The 21,709-nt window shown below is 41.0% G+C and overlaps 1 protein-coding gene across 2 annotated transcripts; it reads left to right on the top strand.

Annotated features, from left to right (window-relative positions):
* The first annotated feature begins 14,374 nt into the window (after positions 1 to 14,374).
* LOC109970678 (homeobox protein MSH-C-like) lies at positions 14,375 to 19,110 on the top strand. 2 transcript variants are annotated; one of them, XM_020618411.1, is made up of 3 exons: positions 14,375 to 14,742; positions 16,589 to 17,239; positions 17,811 to 19,110. In XM_020618411.1, exons 2-3 carry the CDS (start codon positions 16,819 to 16,821, stop codon positions 18,221 to 18,223), a joined length of 834 nt encoding a protein of 277 aa, XP_020474067.1. In that variant the 5' UTR covers positions 14,375 to 14,742; positions 16,589 to 16,818; the 3' UTR covers positions 18,224 to 19,110. The 2 variants fall into 2 exon arrangements, with proteins under 2 accessions (XP_020474067.1, XP_020474065.1); XM_020618409.1 differs by lacking the exon at positions 14,375 to 14,742 and having other exon boundaries at positions 15,512 to 17,239.
* The last annotated feature ends 2,599 nt before the right edge of the window (positions 19,111 to 21,709 follow it).

The raw sequence follows: 21,709 nt of genomic DNA, 5'->3' as shown, positions 1-21,709 counted from the left end.
GGAGGAAGGCAGGAGGATGCTGGTAGTAGCAATACACAGCACAGAGGAGAAGGAGGGAGGAAGAGGAAGGAGCTTTGGTGACAGAGACAGAGGAGGAGGAGAGAAGGAGACAGGGTATAGAGGATGCTGATAGAAGAAAAGGGAGGAATGTTTGCAGAGGGGAAAGTTCAAGGTGAAACACATGGAGAGAGTAAAAGGGAGATGCCTGGACAGAGAGGAGAAGAGGAAGGAGACGAGGGGCAGTATCAGTCAGACGGAGCAGGGAACATGCAGCCCCTGACCATATCAGGACAGGCTCACAGGCCACGGCATCTTTTTAAAACTTCAGGACTGGATTGCACCCATGGATTGATTACTGACCAGGCAGAGGCCCGGGGACCTGTGGGGTCAGGGGGCCCCTGTGTGAGATCCCCTGTTTGAAGTGACATTTCATGTTAGAAAGTAAATCAAATGACTACTAAGCAAAGCAAAACAAGTAGCCACAACACACAAAATTACCACAAATGCAACGACATGACTAAGAGAGACTCAAAAAACAACCAAAAAGAGATGCAAAACAACTACTGAGACACAGAATAACCAACTGGAAATGTAAAAGATTAGCAAAAAACACACACACAAACTACACACAGACGCCGACTTGCTAAAAAAGACAAAATTACAAAAATAAAATACAAAATGACTAGGAACAGGTACAGCACTGCTACAAAGAGACAAAATGGCCCAAAACATGCAAACCAACTACAGGAGACACAAAACAGCTGCACATAGACACAAAATACTACAGACAGAGAACTGCTACAAAAAGACAAAATGCCCCCCCAAAGAAGGTGCAACACAACTACAAAGGAACACAAAACAACTGGAACGAGGCACAAAACAACCAAAGAGACATGCAAAACATGTACACAGACAAAAAGAACTGCAGAGACACAAAACTGCTACAAATAGACACAAAACAATAAATGACTAAAAAGAGATTTGAAAAAATATTCACAAAAGGGTCACAAACAACTACAAAGAGACACAAAACAACCACCAAGAGACACAAAACTACAAGACAACAAATAGCACAGTCCCCATTTTCCTTCAGTCCATGCAAAGTAGAAGGGGTGCGGCGCCTTTTCTTGTCTCTGCCCAGCTGGTCGCGTCAGATAACTGCTAGCCTGATTTACATGACTTTCACCATCAAACCTAAGCAATGTCTTGGCCAGTAAAAACCTTAATAACATGTAAATCAGTTGCTGTGAAACATCAGTAGTGCTGTGCAATCAAACGCAACCAGCTCTGTAAACAGCCGCTCACTGTAGGATTGGTAGTTGTATTATAACAGTTCTGAGAGAGTTATCAAATATAAGTGTCATTCCTAGGGAAATGGAAATGTGACTTATGATTCAGATCAGATATATAAGTACCTCTTTTATGTGTTGTTTTCCTCATATGCTCTTTCCTATTTTAAATGCACATATTTTCCTTCTCTTCTTGTTGACTTACAAGCACATTGAGAGCCTCTGTACTGGAGACAAATTCCTTGTGTGTTTAAACATACTTGGCCAATAAACTCTATTCTGACTCTGATTAAAAAGCTAACATTACTTTTCTAAGTTGGAACAGCTGTTTCCATAACATTGACGCCTAGCAACTACTGGATGTAAATATTAAGTAACAACTAATCTCCATGTAAGATTTATTTGTGTGATGCAACCTGTGACTCTGCACTTACACTTGTGTTATAACCAGTTGATGTTTGAACATCTGGTGCAACTGGCTCCTGTTTTCCTTGTCCCCATAAAAATGTAAGGCTGCTGTTGACACTTTATCCACAGTGGAAAAAGCACCGACTCTCAAGTTAGAAAAACACCAGCTTTGCGGACAGTGGAACAAAACAGAGAGAAAAAGATGTGTTTGCAAATTCAACATGTACTCTGACAGGATATAGAGAGATGCAGAGAAAGAGAGAGAGAGTGCTGGATGGGGAGGAGGGAATGGGGGAGGAGGGGGGAGTGAAGGTTTGTCTTTGATCTCAGTGCATGTCTGCCGTGCTGTTTTCCTTCAAGGCTTCCTGGTAAGTTTCAGTAGACCCCAGCGGGTCCACTCTTGGGGCTCGGACACTAATGGATCAGTTAAAGGGGGCCTATTCTTTATGGTCGGGCTAAGTGTTATCATCTGGGGTTAAAGACACTGACCATGGAGCAAACTCCTGCCAGATAGCAGCTCCTCTGGGGGATTACAGTAGACCCTGCGCCAAAGTACTGAGCCAATTGAAGGAAAGTGCCTCCCATCAGTGTTTTGGTTTGGTTCATTTATCTCACTTAGATCTTTCTCTTCTATCTTAGTTTTTCTCTTTCCCCATCCTCCCTCTTTCTTTGTTTCTGTCCATGTTTCCCTTGTCCTCTGCACAGACACACATCAGGGAATACCTTTCTAAAGCTCCCTGAATGTTGTTTGAGATCATTTGTCAGGCGTGCTAGACAGAAAGCTGACGATGGATTCCAGAGTTTGAGGTGACCCCTTTTATACAGCAGTTTATCCACGGGACCTCTCAGGGCCAACAGCTTCAAATACACTGCAGAGCCTGTCAGATAAGGATCACAGAGACAGAGACATACCTCCTAAAGTGATCATTCTCCGCCTGTGTTTTTCCTTAGCGAGCAGGCCAAAGGCTGGATTGACAGCTCAGAGACTCCCTCTAATTGAATGTGATAGATCCAGTCATTAAGTTAATTGGCAGCTGGTTTTGATCACAACCTGTCACACTAACTCATAGATTTTATGGCATAATTGGGAAAGGTCAGTCTTACAGTGTATACCTGATCTGTAAGACCGGACCAGACCATTTTGTTGTGACTTTTCATTTATTGGGGTGTCAGAAACCCTTAGAGACAGAGCCTGGACAAATAAGCTCAAAACTATCCACACAACCTGATATGGTATTAGCGGTTAAGAAGCAAGGAACCACTCATTCACTGAACATTTATTGAAATCTGCATTTGAAAGGAGGTTGAAAAACGTTTTACTGTTTAAACATGACAAGGTTTGTAATACACACCAAAACATCTCAGTCAGGTAGAAGAGGGAACCTGTCATAAAGTAGCCAATAGCACACGTTTCAAATTAGCCACTGGTTATAGAGTGATTTACAAGACTGGCTGGTTATCAGCCTGTTGACATTTCTCCATGTTGATATAGCACCAGGAAGTTATGGGTCAGTTAAGCTCATTTTCTATCGCCTGGTACCAGCTCAACTCAACTCTACTTGCATTTGGTACTTGGTGCTTTGTTTTCCACTGCAGATAGTTCCCCCACAGTGTAGCTGCCATGTAGTTTTCAACCCACAGCTGTGGCATGGCAAGCTCAAAGCTGTTCTAGCATCCTAGGACTGTTATTATGCCATTTTATTAAGTTTTTCATAGTTTTTCGGGAGAGGAAATAACCGTCTAGTTTTTGAAGATGTGGCCAATTTATCACATTTTCATCTATCATGATGTGATGACCTGGTAATGAGCCAGCTAACTAGCTCTACTTAGCAGGCATACAGTAGCTGTAGCCATTGTGCTCATATTGTCACATTCAGTAACCTATGGGCCACATGGTAAGATGTTCGATGTGGTGGTTCATGCAATATAAGTTATATTATATAGTGAAAGAGGTTCCAGACTTCTGTCATCATAAATTTTATCCTCTATAACACTTGTGAGAGAGAAGTGACAGTGACTATATATAGTCACTGTCACTTCTATAGAGAACATGAAGGTACTGTATGTCATGCTGTGTTGAATGGTGGGACAGGGGCACTAGTTTGGTAGACAGGCATCTGTATTTACCTGCATACATTCTTGTTTTGTTTGACTAAAAAGTTACTGAAATCATTTACATCTCACCTTACTGACTGTAGTAATTCAGAATGGATAACCTTAGCTGACTGTAGCTAACTCATAGTGGACCTAGAAATCCTGTTGATGAGAGCGACAGACTGAAATGAATTAAATGAAATAAATCTGCACCCTGATCTCAGCTCTCGGTTCAGGAACTAACGCTAGCTAGCAGCTGTTAGCAGATAACACAGACACTGCAGATGAATTATTTCTGTCTTGTCTGTGTTCAAACTGAACACCGAAGTGAATATTTGGATATAGTTGAAGTATCCTCTACTGTATGTAGCTGTGTGGGATTTTTTTTAATTAGCATATAAATGTATGTAGTGTATATTTCTATCATGAATAAAGACAATGAGCCTTCCAAAATGGCACATTTTCCCAAAATTCAACATGGGGTGATGACAACTTTATTTTCTCTGCTATGAATGAATGAAGAATGAACGACTGGTGTCATCACATGTAAACATCCAGGTTCATCGGTGGCCTCGTAACAGTGACAAATTTCTCTGACCAGTCAATAGTCTGCAGTGTTTACACATCACCATTTGGTATCGCCTCAGCTCAACTGGAAACTCAACGGAGGTGATACCAAAGATAGCACCAGGTACCAGGTACTATCTCTAACATTTGACTGATGGAAAAACAAATAAGGCGAGTAGAGTCAAGTCGACTTGAGCCTGTACCAGGAGATTTAAAAGGGGCTTTAGCTTGCCACGGCTCCTGGCCTGTAGTCATGCAACACACTCTTCCTTGACAGCTCAAGCAGACACTGTCATTACCGGCTGCTCCTTGCTCTGCTGGTGTAAAACCTTATTTTAAGTTGTGTGCCATCTTTAGGAGATCTCCATAGTCAGGGTGTCTTATTCTGAAGTCACAAGAAAGCGTATGTATAAAGATAAGCACAAGATGTGCTGAGATGACTTTTGTTGTGATTTGGTGCTATACAAATAAAATTTGATTTGATTTGATTTGATGTAAAGAAATAAACTAAATCAAAAAGGGTTAAGAATGAGTTCTTGTGTTCAAAGGAGCAGTCTGTAGGCCAAAGTGGTGCCGAGTGTAGAGAGGAGACGGCGACAGATGATTGTAGGAAATCAGTTTTCCATTCTGCTAAGCCTGTCTATGTCACAGTGGCCTCTGAGAGCAAACCTATCTCCTGCAACAAGGATAAAATTTCATCTTTCTCCCAGTGCTTCATGGGGAAAATAAAAACAAAACAAAAACAGAAAAATGCTGCTGTCACAAGCTTTTATTATCAAGTCCCTTGTTCACGAACGGCTGCAAATTGTTGTTTTTGTAACGTGACACAAACATACCTTAACATTAGAAACAGTGCATTTTGGGATGTCGGTGGAGGTTTGGAGATCATCGGGCTCTTTGTGGAGGCCACCAAGAGCAGCAGCTGCATCATAAGCTGATGTGTGTGCATGTTTGTATGCGTGATAAAAGTGAGTACAAGGAAACACTTTAAAGGTAGTGTTGGTGATTCATTACAGAAGTCATTTTTGTTACATTTGTTGAAATTCTCTTCTTATTCCAATGGCAATAAATACCTTAAATGCACTGACAACATAAAGAAAAAAATAGGAGTGTAATTGGAGAGAAAGGGTCTGATTTCTTTGGCTGGCTTTCAAAATCAAGCTTCCTTTTCCTGGTTTTTCCAGGAACACCAACTATACCTTAAATTTTTGCTTTAATCATTATAAAACCTTACAATAAGACTTCACTCATGTAGCTTTGCATTTTTAAAGTGAGACCAACAGTTTGATGAAAATACAAACACCAGATCATAATCATTCATTTTGCAGAAAGCTGAAAACTTCGTAGATGAACCTGCACTTAGCCCCAACCATATAATTTGATCAGATTCAGCCACACAACTACCAGCAATCTGTCAGTGTGTCTGTCTGTGTCACAGGCCTCAAATAACTAAAGCTGGTTCTTGGGATCACTATCATCCCCGCAGCTATGACTACATACATAACCACTTATGATCACTTATGACAAGTTCATAGACACGACGGGCGTCAGCTGATCCATGCCGACAGGCACAAGAAGCAGCAGCCCGGGAGAATCCCCTTTAAAACCCAATTACCCCATGGAGCCAAAGTCATTTCAAAGGCCAACAGTAGAAGATGTTGGCTCTCAATAAGGGACACATGTGTTCCATCACACTTAATTGAAGCAGGGTTTCCTGAAAAAGAAACAACCCTGGAGCAAAATGAAAAAACAAACAGATTTAAGGACATAACAACTGTAGTTGTAATCGAAATGTTTTTCATGGTGCATGGAAATTTCTTTTTGTGGGGTATATTTCTTTTTAAATAGTTGCATTTTCATAGTCTAGCACAGCTTAGTGAATGTGTGCAGGAGTGTTTTTTTTTTTTTTTACTGGACATCATTCTGTCTTGGAGAGCACAATGACAATAGGTTTCCAAACCTTCCCAAATTTGATTACAGGTCTGCAAAAACCTCAGACAATGTCATGGTAAGCATGTCACTTACAGTCAAAAACCAAAGTCTTTCTCTGTTTTTATTTCTCCTTTTTTCATCCTTGTGATCTGAAGCTAAGAATAAAGACATAAGCCATGTGTTTTAACAGGAAACACGCAGAACAAATTTACAGTGAAAAGGAGGAGGAAAAGAAATGTGGATCCTGGTTTGTGTGTAATGTAAACAAAAAGCAGCATAGTGGCTTTAACTCTGGGAAGACTCAGAGAAATCCCCATCCAGCAGTTACATCATTGCACATTTAAAAGTTCATGTCCAGATAAAATGAGGCTCCGTCCTGATGCCTGTTAATGTCGCTGTTTCATATGTTAAAACACACACACACACACACACACACACAAAACAGGAGCCTTCTATATCTAGATTCATATTGTGGCTTCCATCCATTCCCATGATCTATAGGATGTTCTTAGCATTTACAATTTCTCATTTATAGGAGTATTATTACCACTCTGGCACTGAGCCCCGTTGTTGGAATCCCTCTCTTTAATGTTAAGTCGTATGGACATTAAAGTCTTTCCTTGACTTACAAGACATGACATCTCTGGAAACATACAACCCAGGTCAAAGATGGAGCTCGTTAAAGGATTGCACACAACCACAAATTTGCAGAGAGAAAAGGGGGATGAAGAGAAAAAATGTTTAGTTAACTCAGACTTCAGTCGTTGGGGAAGCTCGGCTTTGTGAGTGGCCACTGGAGATGAGAGACAAAGACAATTTTGTGCAGAGCGCTCAATAAGGCTCCCTGTCTCCTTCAGTTTATCGCAAGAAAATTGTGTTTATCATCGATAGTGACTTTTAACAAATGAAGGATGTGACTGCAAGAAGATTAAACCTCACAATAAACATTTGACTTCTCTCCTGCTGGTATTAAATGAAGAGCATGTTTTTTTTTTTTAAAAAAAAAGGTCAGATATGATTAAAAGCTGGTGCTTGCAGCTATTTGATCACAAGCTGTTTCAGTGGCACCTAACTGATGCAATATTGGCTCTTTCTCATTTTTCATCAAGCAAAGTATCTGTTTTTCCTCATCGCTCAGGTATTTGTACTCCACGTTCAATTACTGGTAAATAAACTGATTTAAGAAACACATAACACACACAATTCTCACCTACGGAGGACAAAGAAAGCTCAAATTGAGTTGTTGAGCCTTCACAGCATCTACAGAACCAACAGTCAGCCAGGCATAACTCCAACTAGCTATTTGTCTCATTAAATGCAGTTTGTGTCATTAAACAAGACCAAGGAGACACTTTACTACCCCGCAGATCAGCAAATTACAGAGTCAATATTGTGAACTTTAATTAAACTTTTAGATTTGTAAAAGTTATTTTAACGTGTTATTTTTCCAAAGAAATCTGCCATAGCTCCACATCCCATCGCTGGCATGTAATCCTGTTCCCTTAATCTGGAACACTTCTTGTTTCTCTCAGCTAAATCGTCCAACATCATGGTGCAATTTGGGGCTTTTTAAATCACTATTTTAGCAGTTACAGTGCAGCTGTCCGATTTCCTGCAACAAAAGTGCATAGCGCCATTAGTGCGAGTAATTTCACACAGCAGGCCTCCAGTTGTGCATGTGATCAGGCAAGAAGTAAACAGCAAACTTCACAATGGAAAACCTGAGCTAATGTCCTTGATTGTCCCACCTTGTTGTGGTTGTTTTCTGGGGCAGTTACATTCTTTAGACATTATGGGGGAGAAATACTAACAGTTGTGATATAATCCCTCAGCTCAGTTGTTCTCCAGCTGCTGTGTACCCATTTATGCAGGCTCACACTCAACTCCAGGTGTGTTTAGCATTATTGCAGCTCATATGGGATACTGAGATGTGTGACAGTCACTTAAGATTTCCTAAATGGGTCTGGAAGAGTGCTGGGAAGTGATTGCAAGGTCAGCAGTGAGTCATGGAGCTGACGGCAGGCCTCTGGGGAGTGTGGTGCAGCGCTGGGATAGTTTGCTACTGTGTCATCGTTACATTAAGGGATGTCAAGGTCAGGCTTTTTGAGGTACTTTCACAAAGAATCTCCTATGCTCTCTGCGCTGGCCTGCACAAGTCATTTTGTGGATGACCATGCACTTTACAGTAAAGCATATTTTTACATGTACTCAGTGCCATATGTCTGACAACATGGAGGCTAACATGAGGTTATTGGCCCACTCCACGTTTCAGTCAGAGGCAGAAGTCAAACAAGCAAAGCTACACAGCAGGTCAGATATTGAAAATTGTGCACTTACAGAGTGAAAAGCAAAACAGAGAGAGTTTTTTGTCCTGTTTTAAACTTTGTCTTATATAAACGTAGCCGGCTGTGGTGATATCTGATAAAATAGATCAAAATTACATTATTGGCTTTTATAGCCCACTGAAAACATAGCCCAGAGGTATGCTATTTGGCAGGGAGCAGCTCGTAATATGTCTAAGAATTGTTACCATCTGGCTTGACTGCAGGGAATACGTCTCTCTTAAAAACCTCAAAGTCAAAATGATACAAGTAAAATGCAGCATTCATAACCAGGTTGGCTTTTTATGGACGCCTGTCCACACTGATTTGGCTCCACAGTGTCTTGAAGATAATATGTGGTACTTAGAAGAAATCTTTTTTCTTCTAAAACTGGACTTCTCCGTTTCTCCCTGACACTATGCATCCAAATACAGTGTTATTTTTGAAGCATGACATTCCAATCTGAAAGAGGAGTTGTTCTTTGCTTAAATTTGCTGTTTCACTTCCACCAGTCCTTTTAGTTAAATCAAGCTGCAGAGATAAGGAAGAAAGCAGAGCTGTGGTATCTGTCTGATGTTTGTCTGGTTGGTCTCATAACCTTCCAAAAATACAAACACACCATAAGGAATTTCTCTGTCTGGACAAGAAAATAATATCCCCTGGCATTTTAACCCCTTTATTTCCTGGGCCTCATCATTCTAATCGCACTCCTGTACACAGTTTCAGCCCCTATTATCTTATTATGAGATTACAATGTCAATGCGCTCAGAACTGTGACAATTACAGTAAGTGGTGGAGTAATTTTCAGCATTAAATGAGGTCTTTGTATATTATGTTGCTGTATATCTCCCCGGCTTGTCACAGGTTGAAACAGGACGTTCTGTGAACAAGTCAAATACATACAAATCTTGAATATGCAATAAGGAAAGCAGGTAAACAACTATGTGTACATATAAATACAGTACATATAAATACAGTACATATAAATACAGGAGCAGTTATATATTAATGTGATATAGTTGTATTAGCAAACACACAGCTTCTATAGATATTCCTGTGTGTGTGTGAGTGTGTGTGTGCTGAGGCCTGTGGCATATGAAACATGAGTCCCTGTTTAGCAGTGTGAACCACAGGGGAGAGGGAATGGAAAGGCTGTTTTTTCAATGCCTCCTTGACCTGTCACTATTGATGATATGTGTATGTGCATGGATGTGTGTGTGTGTGTGTGTGCAAATGTGAGTGTGTGAGAATCCAGCAGACATCTACAGGGGGACAGCCACCCCCTCCACCCCTCTCCTGATGCTGATATCCTCTCATGCCACCACCGCCGCCGCCCCCTCCCTACCATCCTCTCTGCCTCCTCTGCTCCCCTCTCCTGGCGCCCCGGTATGAAAGAGAAAGCTGTTGTTAATAAAAAGTTTTCAAAGAATAGGATGAAAAGCGAGGTGAAATTGAGCGGCCCTGGCTGTATTATTTCTTCTCCGTATGGGAGCTGGCCTCTTGCAGGCTCTCCGACGCTCTCAGACCAGGAGGGGGTCGCTGGCTCGGTGACCATTACTGCCCCGGGGCCAAAGCAAATGATTTGCCTCTCTGAGGCTTCAAAGGGGAGCAATTACACTTAAGTAACCAAATGAATAGATAGCCCAGCTTGGTAGCAGTTTGGGGGAAACAGCAGAGGCCTTTGAGAGAAGAGGCACCACACCTCAGGAGTAATATGTAACAGCTCGCATCACAGAGAACAAAAAAGAGAAGAGGAAAATAAACAAGAGTATATTCTGTCACTGAATTCAGAAGAAAAAAAGGTGCTGAAACATGCCCAAACCAGAACACCAACATCATTTAGAGTGGTTTACCAATCCAGCCAATAGTTTTTAAAGTAATTGTGGTGTTATAGAAATGCAGACCCAACTACTGGCCACTTTTCACATCCTATAAACACTCATTCATGGCACATTTGAGATTCATTAAATATGAAAACTGTTTGTTTATGTTTCTTTAAATGTGCTGTACTATTTTTTCCAAAGATTTGTTTTGGTTAATTGTTTATTTGAGATAAGCCTAAGAAAAGGGCAGACACGCTGTTTGTTCCTCTGATGCCTGCCTATGTTTGTTGGTGGATAATGTAATTACAGTGCACACAAGTGAGCCTGAGAAGATGACGCTGAAACAAAGATATAAATCATCCCAGTGCTGAATTGAACTGCATGTGTAACACAATGCGGAACATTAATTGCAATCTTGAGAACCATGAACTGCAGTTGTGTGAGTGGCACACATAGAGTCACACTCTCCTCACTGATAAAAGACCTGAAAAAGGCCCTATTGAGTGAAGTGGAGACTAAGAGTTTGGTAGGGGAGCTCACCTGTGGAGAGAGGTCTATAGTTGCATAGAAGGCCCAACAGCTGCCAGGGTTGTAAGTCTAGGCACCTAGCAGAGCCGCAGAATGGGAAATGCGAGGCACTCTTTCAATGCACTGCCACTTAGTAACAGAAGGCATGTGCCAAACTTGCAGAATGAGAATGAAAACTCCCCCTTTGGAGTTCACTAAATATCAGCAGCAACTCTCTTTTTACTCCCTCCCCTCTCCTCCCCCTTTCTCTCTTTCTCTTTTCTTCCTCTCCTTTAGTCTATTATAATTCCGCCATAAAAGAACAATGGTTGACTGAAAGACCCCCAAACCACAGAGATATACCAACAATCAGCAGGGAGAAGGAAAAAGGGGGGACTCATCTGAAGTGTGGAAGCCATCAATTACCGAGGGCCTAAAGTTAACATCCCAGCAGGATATGTCCATTAGAATGCAGATATGGGCAGGCTATGGGCAGCAGATGCCTGGCGGAGCGGTCAAAAGAGCACCTCGAGCTCAAGAGAGGACATATGAAATGTGGGAGACTCTCGCCTCGGCAGCCTCGCCTTGGAATCTACAGAAGAATAGGAAAATAAAGTGAATGATGATTGAGACAGCGTCTCAAAACAGCCATTGTGTGGAACTAGCTGAAATTATGGGTTTGAAATATGACAAACACTTAACATCTCACATAATGGATGCCAGTACACATGGCCGTGGTGCCATCTCAATAAACATCACACATCAGCAAGTGAGATTGCTGTGGATGCGAGGCTTGTCATTGCAACAAGTGGGCCTGGGAGCTCCAGTCGGGTTGAAAACGCACCGTGATTCCTCCACATGCACTGCCCTAACAGGATTTCCCCCTCTCACCACTTCTCTCTATTCTGGCTACTCAGCAAGACTCGGCCCTCTGGGCTTCCTCGCGTTGCTAATTTACACTAGCCTGCAGGCTACCTTCACAGTCAGAACACTGCAATTGTATTTTCAGGCTCATTAAGCAATAGCACAAAAAAAGGAGGGGGGGGGTCTTGCCCTCATCTACTTTCCCGCCCATGCTCTGTTCACTGGGATAGAAAGGCCTGTAAAGAAGAGATAAAAGGTGGGATAAAGAAATGGAGTAAAGTGTTAAATTATAGTCGTGAGGCTCCATCAGGTTGTTTGTGTTTACCACATTGGTTCATTTGGGAGCTGCTGGAGGAGGCGGAGGCAGAGAGCCTGAAGAGTCGCTGCTCTCGATCTTCTGAGAACCAATCCGGCTGCTCGGGAGCGGCCCTATTCAGAATCAAGCCATGCTTGTTTATTTGAAAGAGACCCCACTTTTTGAACTTCCCACCCTCTCCATTGTTCAACTTCTCATGGGGAGGACTTTGAAATTGTAATCTCAGAATACTCAAACACACAATTTGTTCTGACCTTTGGTGCCTGCAACAACATTATTACCATCACACAAGCATTGCCAAGGTAAATGTATCACTTTTGTTGCATTCTAAAAGATTTACATGAGAAGTTAGCCTAAGACATGAGGGCTGTCCATTGAATCTTTGAGTGTTAGAATTTATTTATGCTTCATAACTGGAACCAATACATCACACATTTAGCCATTTTTATCTACAGTACAAAAATACATTGTTGTGCTTAGGAGGAGCTAGTTTTGTTATCACAGGTGTGATTATGACTATTGTTTCTGTTGTATAATAATACATCTACAAATTATTAGTATAATCTTTTACTGGAATTTCAACCATAAAGAGGGAAAGATTATCTCTGATAGAGAAAAATTTTATGATGAAAATTGCAACAAATTTCTCACATTTTATGATATAAAAAAGAAACAAAATTCAGATCATTTGCACCAAAGTGGTGTAATTTATACAGTAGGTACTGGTTTTGGTCTTGCTGGGATTTGAAGCCAGCTGTAAAAAGGAATTCTGATGTTGCTGTCTTGTTTCTTTGTTTGTTTGTTTTTCAGATGCACTGCATACAGGCTATGAGTCTGTGTCGACATTCTTCGGTTTGTGAATGAGACCACAGAGAAGCCACACAGAGTTGCTCGTCCCCAGTCCTCAACCTAACTCGCCCACTTGCATTGTCTCTAGACTTTCCTCAAGAATGTGGATTTCTATGGCCGACGGCAAGCCGGCCGAAATTGTCAATTGCACTGTCACCTCTTGTGGTTTTTCTCAAATAACCTCTACTGGCAGCACAGTTGAGGACGGACCTTCTCAATGAAAACAGCTGTTTTAGAAGATACTAGAATGGGAAACAATATTAAAGATGTTGTATTTTATGCAGCTATCAGCGTGTGAATCAAACATTCACTTCAGCTCACGTTTAAAATGCTAATTTTTCCATTACAGGCAAATGAAACAAATCTTGTTGTGTTTTGGTTTGGCTCAAAAACAGCAGCTATAAAACCACAGGATTTTCTAAGTATACCCTGGTTGCTTTTTTATTGTCCATCATGAAGGCACTTTGCTTCCTTGACCTCAGCAAGGCGGGAATATTTGTCTCACTGGCAGCCAGACAAACACAAGACACTCATGAGGAAGTGGCTTTGGTAGAAAATGTGAAGGCAGCATTTAAGTGCAGGACTTAGATTACCTGCAGTGTTACGCAACCCAAAGAACTGCTATTTAGATTGTTGTTAAATGGAGAGTATGCTTGTCACATTAAAGAAGGAAGGTGAACAAGCCGAGGTGCTGACTGAGAAAGAAAAGCAAAATAATACATGATGAACTCATTCTAAATTTACCTATAGAAATGTCAGTCTTGGTCATCTTCAGAATAGTTTTTGAGCCAATTTCAAGAAAAATGAGAGTGAGGACAGTACACTCACTAGTCCCTATCTACTCCACACTGTCATGTCCCCAAAGCATCCATCAGGTCGAGGCCTGTAGCTACTGGTCTTTGTGGCACTGTTGACATGTCTCACAAAAATTGGGCTCCATGGCTCATTCGCTTCTTTAAATGATCGGTTTGTTTGTTAGAGGGCCTTGCTACAGCTGGGAATTCACACAGGATGATGGAGGACAAACACCAGCTTACCTGGGATCCTGCAAAGTGGTGCACCTGAAGCATACAGCCTCAGCTCATTCAGAGGAGGACTGAATCATCTTTAGCTCAATGTGTGATATGAGAATCACTTTGGAAGCACATAAGATAGATTTCTCATGTAGCTTGTTGCACTGCCCCTTGGTTCTTGCACTTTATGAACTGGATTATGGTTTCATCGAAGCAGGAGATTATTAGAAATGGCCCCCACGCATACAACTGAAAAAGTTTTCATTTCTGCTGTCAGTTCAGGGAAAAGCACTTCCCACTGCGCTTGCACTGACCTTGAAAGGCAGATCTGCTTTCAAACTCACTAACACCTTCTGACACAGTTCACTTGCCTGCACGCTGTTACAGAAATGTCTTTTTGGGTAGGAGAGCAGGGGCCCCGAAGCTCAATACACTAGACCAAACACCAGGGGAGGAGAGGTATCTGTTCTTCTTGTGTAGTTTTATCTCTGGGTGTACCTGCATCGGATGAATCTCTGTATGAGCCCGTGAGCTCCTCTCATCCCCTTCTTACACGACACTACGGAGAAGAGGTAGAGGGAAGGGGGCTACACGGTCGCTGGGATTTAAACCCAAACCAGCTGGGTGACGGGAGGCCCCCAGTGTGTGAGGAGACAGAGGGCTGGCTTTGTCAGATAAGAAATGAAGGAATGGACTGAACATCAGGATTTACTCAAGTTGAGTCATCAACCAAAAGCTGTGGCTCTAGCCTGATGAGAGGTAAACTGTTCTTTGCACCTGAGGGGTTGTCAAGTGGCCAAACATCAATGATTTCACCCAAGAGTTTTGTCAGTGAAACACATTTTGTTTGGTTGTTTTACTGGAAAACAGCAGCTTCTTTAAGTATACTGTGATATACTGTAGGGCTGTAAAACACAACTGATAACAAGGCAAGTCTAATAAGTGAATCATTTTATTTCATCCAATTAAAAAATATGAAATGTGAAGGGGGCTAATAATTGTATTTGCTGGGTCAGAACAGGTTGGAAAAGCTGAGCATATAGGTCCTCAGATAGTGCAAGCTCTCAGCCGGGTCTTGTATTTGGCTGGACTGATGATGTCCAGGAGGCGACACCACAGCTGACTTGAGTCAGTGCAGCATCAACTTGGACATAATGAAGGGAAAGAATAGAGATCATAAACATCATGAAGTTTGAGGACTCTACATTTATCTTTGCAACCAGACTAAACTCTTGAAGGGAAATAATTTGTATATGACATAGAAGCAGATGGACAGCAACCAGTGGTGAAACGTATCGGGACGCATGTATTCAAATACTGTAATTAGGTACAATTTTGAAATAACTGAAGATATTTTGAATTAATTTTTGTACATTAAGACATTATTTACAAACATATGCAGTGTCTAAACTATGATGATTTATTATAGGTTTAAATTAATTAAATAAATAATAATAAATTAAATAAATTAGTTTAGCTTTGACCACATTAAAGTTTACATGTGATTCTTGTTCAGTAATGTCTGACTGGAACTTTTGATAGCATAAGCACATTTTACTGATCACATACTGCTGTAATTTTTATTCAAGTAGATATTTGAATCCAGGACTTTCACCTGCAGTAGACTGATTTTCCACAGCCATGTTGATATTTTAATTAAAAATGACCTGAATTCTGACTTCATCAACTTTTATTCACCACAGGGAATTAAAACCATCACAACTGGCCATGCACATACCGCTGCTAATCAGCACAATGATGGCATTTCCCACAATCAGTACACTTTACAGTTATTTTTTATGAATGCAATATGTATTTTGTGAATTTTTGGTGCCATCATTTTAATCAAACATGTCAAATCGATCGGTTCCAGACAGGACGTGAAACAGTTAACTTTCAGCGCTTGCTTCCTCCCAGCTCCATGCACTGGACTATGAAATATTTGGAGGACAATTGGTTAAGTGGAGTTAACCGTCGCCTTTTCTCCCCGAGGTATCTTCCTTTTTGATCCCGCCGAGTCTGGCGCCTTGCAAAACACAACTTGTCTGGCTTATTAAAGAGTTTGACCTGGAGAAAGAAAACGCCCGTTGCTCCTCAACTGCGGCCATTGTGCAACGAGAAGAGCTCATGACAGGCTTTAAATTGCCATAATGCTGTGTGACCAGAGTCATAGCTGACCAGCTTCTACCCTGGCTGCGCACGTTGCCTTATCTGGTGTGATTCTCAGTTTATTTGTGATAATCGTTTTTATTTGTACAGTTTTACACGTTTATTATTTAATATCATTTAATGTTATGTTCCTGTGTTAGGCTATATTTTAATATGTGACTTCGACATATGTTAATTTTGTTCAGTTTTCTGTGATTAAACTGTTACTTTGATTTTGGACATTAGTTGTGTATCTTTAGTTTCTGCTCAGCTTCACATTAGGAGAGTAATTCAACGAATAGTACCAATGCAGTGTCCGGCTAATGGATGTAAATGGCCAAGTCAGTCCTCCCCACTGGTTAATTGCGCTGAAATTGGTCTAAGCTACTTTGTAGGATCCATCAATAGTCGTGCGCCGCAAGGGGTCTGTATGATTAACTTCTCCTTTCTTTCAAAGGCCTCTTGATGAGCCCTGAAAGGCAGCGGACCAATCAGAATCGCACTCGCAGACGTCACGAGGCCATGTCGACGAATTGATTGGTGGGAGCGCGGAGGGGGACCTGCCCCTGTCCTTTTATAGGCTACCCCGTCCAGCGCGTAAAAGCTTCTGGGCACCTCCGAAAGCGTAGAGACGCATATTGGACATTGTAGACCCCCCATTCCTCTAATCGCGTCATACGGAGGTGCATGGCCCCATCCCCTTGTGTCATGATGAATCCTGTGCAGGGGTCTCCGTCCCAAGACGCCAAACAGCTTCATCAAAAAGAGGAGACGGATACAGAGGGAGAGGAACTTCAGCCTAAAGACATGTCCACTGAGAAAGGATACAAAGTACAGCGGAGCACCCTCCCGTTTAGCGTCGAGTCGTTGATTTCCAAGAAGAACACCTGTCGGACTTCTTATTCTCCGTCAGATTTAACTCTGGCTCTGACCAAGCCTGTAGCGGAGCAGGGCGCGCAGTTCTCTCCAAGGACTTTTTACGCGGAGAGGAAGGTGTCAGCGGAGAGCTCGCAGGGTGTTTCTAGTAGTTCCAGCGAGGACAGTCCGAAGTTTTGTGAGAAAGATCAGAACACTTGGTTCCAGACGTCCTCCTTCTCTACTCCTCCTCGTAAGTCCATCCCACTGCACAGTTTTGCGAGCTCCCAAACAAGGACAAACATTTATTCATCATTTTTACTGGCAACAATAAAGGCTGCAAGAGTGTCAGTGTGTTATAAAGCCATAGTTACGCAAAAGTGTAATTCCCTGTTGTGTCACTATAACGTTCATATTGTCTAAATAGCTCCACTGACTGTGCGTAAAGTTCTTTCTTGCATGTTGCTCTTTGTAATGTCTAACAAACAGATAATTAATGCTAAAGTATTGTGCCACTGAGCATGTGAAACGCACATTTAGCTGTTGCATTGGGCCTTTGTCAGGATTTTATTTGATATATTTTTACCTATAGATGTTAGTGATACAGGTAAGCAAACATAAAATCCTGTGACAAAAAGATTCAGCTTCGCGAGTCCCGTTTAAACCTGATCAGTTCCTGGTCAACATTGTCATAACCCTTTTACTGGCTCGTGTTTATGTTTGCATCCAGTCTTAAATGCTCATATGTTCACCTGTGTTGATGCTCAATGAATTAAACTTACATCTAACCTCTGCATTTTTTCTTTGTCATTTTTCTTTAATAGGGAGCACAAGTCCAACTCAATGTACTTTAAGGAAACACAAAAACAACAGGAAACCTCGAACACCCTTCACTACCTCTCAGCTGCTGGCGCTGGAACGCAAGTTTCGTCAGAAGCAATATCTCTCCATCGCAGAGAGAGCCGAGTTCTCCAACTCTCTCAACCTAACGGAGACTCAGGTCAAAATTTGGTTTCAAAACAGGAGGGCCAAAGCCAAGAGACTCCAGGAAGCCGAGTTGGAAAAGTTTAAACTGGCCTCCAAGCCCGTCCTGCCTGCCTTCGCGCTGCCGTTCCCCCTCGCAGCGCATATGGGCTCTCCATCATGGGGTCAGTCGAGCGCCTTCCCCAGGCCCAGTCTGCCGGTGCCAGGACTCTTCAGTGGACCCGTCTCTTATGGGATGTACTATTTGTCTTAGCATTCCTGTATGTGTTTATGGTTTTAAGAGAAAAATAATGTCTTCTGATCACTGTGGCAATACACATATGAATGAGGATGATCTCTCGGGAAACCGTTTTTGTATTTTGAATTTGGAACTTAGATAAGTGTTTCTAACTTCAGAACAATAAAACAATTAAAATTTCGGACATATTTTGATATACACTTGTGTGCGTTAATGGACCAAAATTTTTCACTTGCTATCCTTATTTTAAGATAGTGTCCAGTGTTGTGGATTGTGGATCCAGGGGCATTAGGCAAAACTCCAAATTAGATGTAAGGTTTTTTAACCAACATGCCTTAATCATTCCAGTCCACGCACCGTGCTCCCCAGTTCGGCAAACTGGGCATTGAAGGGGTGTTCAGACACGAAGGCAATAATCGACTGAAGCAGAGGGAAAATACTTAAAGCCAACAGAAAAGTACTTAAACTGTGTCAGTGCCTTACGACCAGTGTATCACTTAAAGTACTTCTCCTCTTTCATCATGGGCTGTTTTCTGCAATCATCGAGTAAAACCGCCGTTTCTCAGAGTTGTTGTTGAATGTCTGCATTTCCTTATAGCAGGTCATGTCGCGATTTCTGTATTTTGTAAACATGGAGCAAAATTATATTTTAGAAACCATGTATATTAGATCGGTTCTTACTCTCACAACGTGACTTTTGTGGGAACGTTAGTAGATTGTTTTTGAGGAATTTTACTAAATGTAAATAAAATGTGTAGTGTTCATGAAGCTCTGCAGCCTCACTCGAAGAGCGGCAGGGAAATGGTATTTATTGAATATCTTTGTATCTGTACTGTGTACACACATCAGTCTATCTAAATGTTCAGTAACGTGTAAAAACTGATTTTAGTAAATAAATATTATACAAGACTTGGAAGCGGCTGACTTATTTTATACCTTTTCACAGTTTTATATTTTGCATATGAATAAATAAACTTAGAGTTTGATGACTCACTACAGCAGGTTTATGAAGAATTCATCCATGAAATATGAGATTTTTATATATTTCTAAATGTTAGAGCAGGTAAATGGGATGTTCTGCAGGTGAATGTTTTACTTCTTTTATACAGGGTATGGGCTTATTTTTTTTAATGAAAGCGAGATTTCCGTGGGAGGAATGCCAAAGTTCATCCAGTGCTGCCGGATCCATCTGCATTTGACTTATCTGTTAATATCTCGTTAGAAAATGGCTCAGTAATAATGTAGTATTTTCCAGTCAGGTGCCATTATTTTAATTCAAGTTTACCTAAATAATTCTCATTTGGAACCTGATGTGATAATATAAGTTAAACCACTATGGGCTATTCTGTTTGAGTCAAATAGCCTGCATTTTAATTCAACAACATGTAAACCAACGCAAATGTGTGTTATCCCATATGATAATATCTCTACTGTCCAGTAAAACGATGACACAGTTTAATAATTCAGCAGTTATTCTTCTGACACAGCTACAGTGTGTAAGGACGAAGGATCAGCTATCCCCCCTGCGCACCTCAAGATGTGCCAAAAGGACATTACCCCTGGCTATGTTCCCTTATGTCAAATAACCCCAAGACACACTGAGAGAGCAGCAACAAATTAACAGCAACATCAGCATTGTTTAATTTCTGGTGGCTCTGCCGATTTTTTCTAGGCGTATCATTTTGAGAACACATAAGCTACACAACGAGATGCAGACCAGTGTGGACTTCAAAATGGGCATCAAAATATCTCTTATAGCACAACTCTTCTCCAAAAATATTTTAAAGACCAAACCGGCTTTCTTATATAAAATCACATGATCACTTTGTCACCATAAACAGCCCACTATACTTAAATCGTTCTTTCCAATAGCAAGTTAAATGTTTTTGTACATACTGGTGCTAGTATTATGGTATTAGAAATAACGATATAAAGGGTTATAGGCTCGTTATATAGGCTCGTTGATCACGTGATTGTAGGCTATTGTTTGTCTCAAAAAATGGATTTGAGTAATTTTTCCGTGTTCATCCAATTTTTATTTCATTGTCTTTATTCTGCTTCAAATCAATGTCAGCTGTCTCCTTCTTAAATAGCTTCTAGAAACATGGCTTAAAGTTTATTTTAGGGCCAGTGTTAAACTGGAGCAGTCGTGTATAACGTCTAGGCCTACAGCAAAAAAAAAAAAAAAGAACATTTTTGCAGATATAGCCCGAAGTGTATTCGCGACTGTCGCCGGAAAAGTATAAAAAAACTCCGTATAAAAATGTAGGCTGTAGAACTTAGTTTAAGTGCTCAGGCCGCCCAGCAGAGGGTGGTGGAGGAGTAGCTGCTGCTACTATTCTTCATGAAGAAGAAGCACTTCCGCTGATACGTTCTGTCACAGACAACACTCGTAGCATTGAGGTGAGTACGATAATGGGGTGCTTAATGAATGGAAGAACATATAATAAAACCACTTTAATTGCTAATTTGCTAAGGCCACACGATTGTCATTGTGTACGAAATGAAAAGGTTAACTTCACGTTTAGTCGGTGTTATGTTAAAAGCGTTGATATTACGGAGATTTCTCTGACCTTGGCTAGAAAGCTAAAAGAGCTAAAGTTAGCCGACGTTGGCTAGGTTTGTTGGGGTGTTGAACAAAATATCAAAGACACAGTGTTATCAACTGTTTATAGTCAAAATATATGTTTACGAGTTTTTAGGCCCCATTAGTTATTAAAAGCTGCTTTTATTATTTTGCACATACGAACGGTCTTTTTGGGAACACAATTTTAAGTAGCTGTGCTGCATTAACGCGCGGATTAAATATCACTACATAATATAAGTAACGTGGTGTAAATGGACGCTATCATCATTACACCTGTACATATGTTTTCACTGAAATACACTCATTTGCCAGTTTATGAGGTGCAGATATTTGAAACTCATACAGTCTGTTACAACAGTGCTCCTTCATGATAATGTTCAGTTTTTGAGAGGTGCTGATTCAACTCTGTCATTTTGAAGCCAGCAGTTGCTGTTGAACTGTTCTGCATTATACAAAGAAGTATATGAACAATAAAATAAAAGAAATACCCGTCATGACACCGCAGTTCAACAGAACCACAAATTGCTGTATTTATGTATTTTAGTGCGGTTGAATTGCACAATATACTGAGTGGCACTTCTAATATATAGCATCTTACTGATATAAATTGATTGACTAGTATTGGAAACACAACATCCAACATTAGAGGTTGAATTGACACCTCACTAACAGTATGGAAGTTCAGCCTTGACATTGGTAACAGCAAGGTGACAAAAATCCTTGCTAATGCAAAAAAAGTTGTCTTTATTTGTCGACGTTTCAAATAGCTGTTCTAGACTAAAGTAGTTTGATAGGTGTACCTCAACAATGGTAAATGGGTGTGTATATATAACCTGACAACATGCATACTTGTACATTTTATTGTGCTCTGGATTATTTTGTTTTTCAGTGAAGCTACATCTGGAATTAACATA

Source organism: Monopterus albus, unplaced genomic scaffold, assembly GCF_001952655.1.
Source record: "Monopterus albus unplaced genomic scaffold, M_albus_1.0 scaffold205.1, whole genome shotgun sequence".
NCBI lineage: Eukaryota > Metazoa > Chordata > Actinopteri > Synbranchiformes > Synbranchidae > Monopterus > Monopterus albus.
This window is presented reverse-complemented; position numbering and strand designations above follow the sequence as displayed.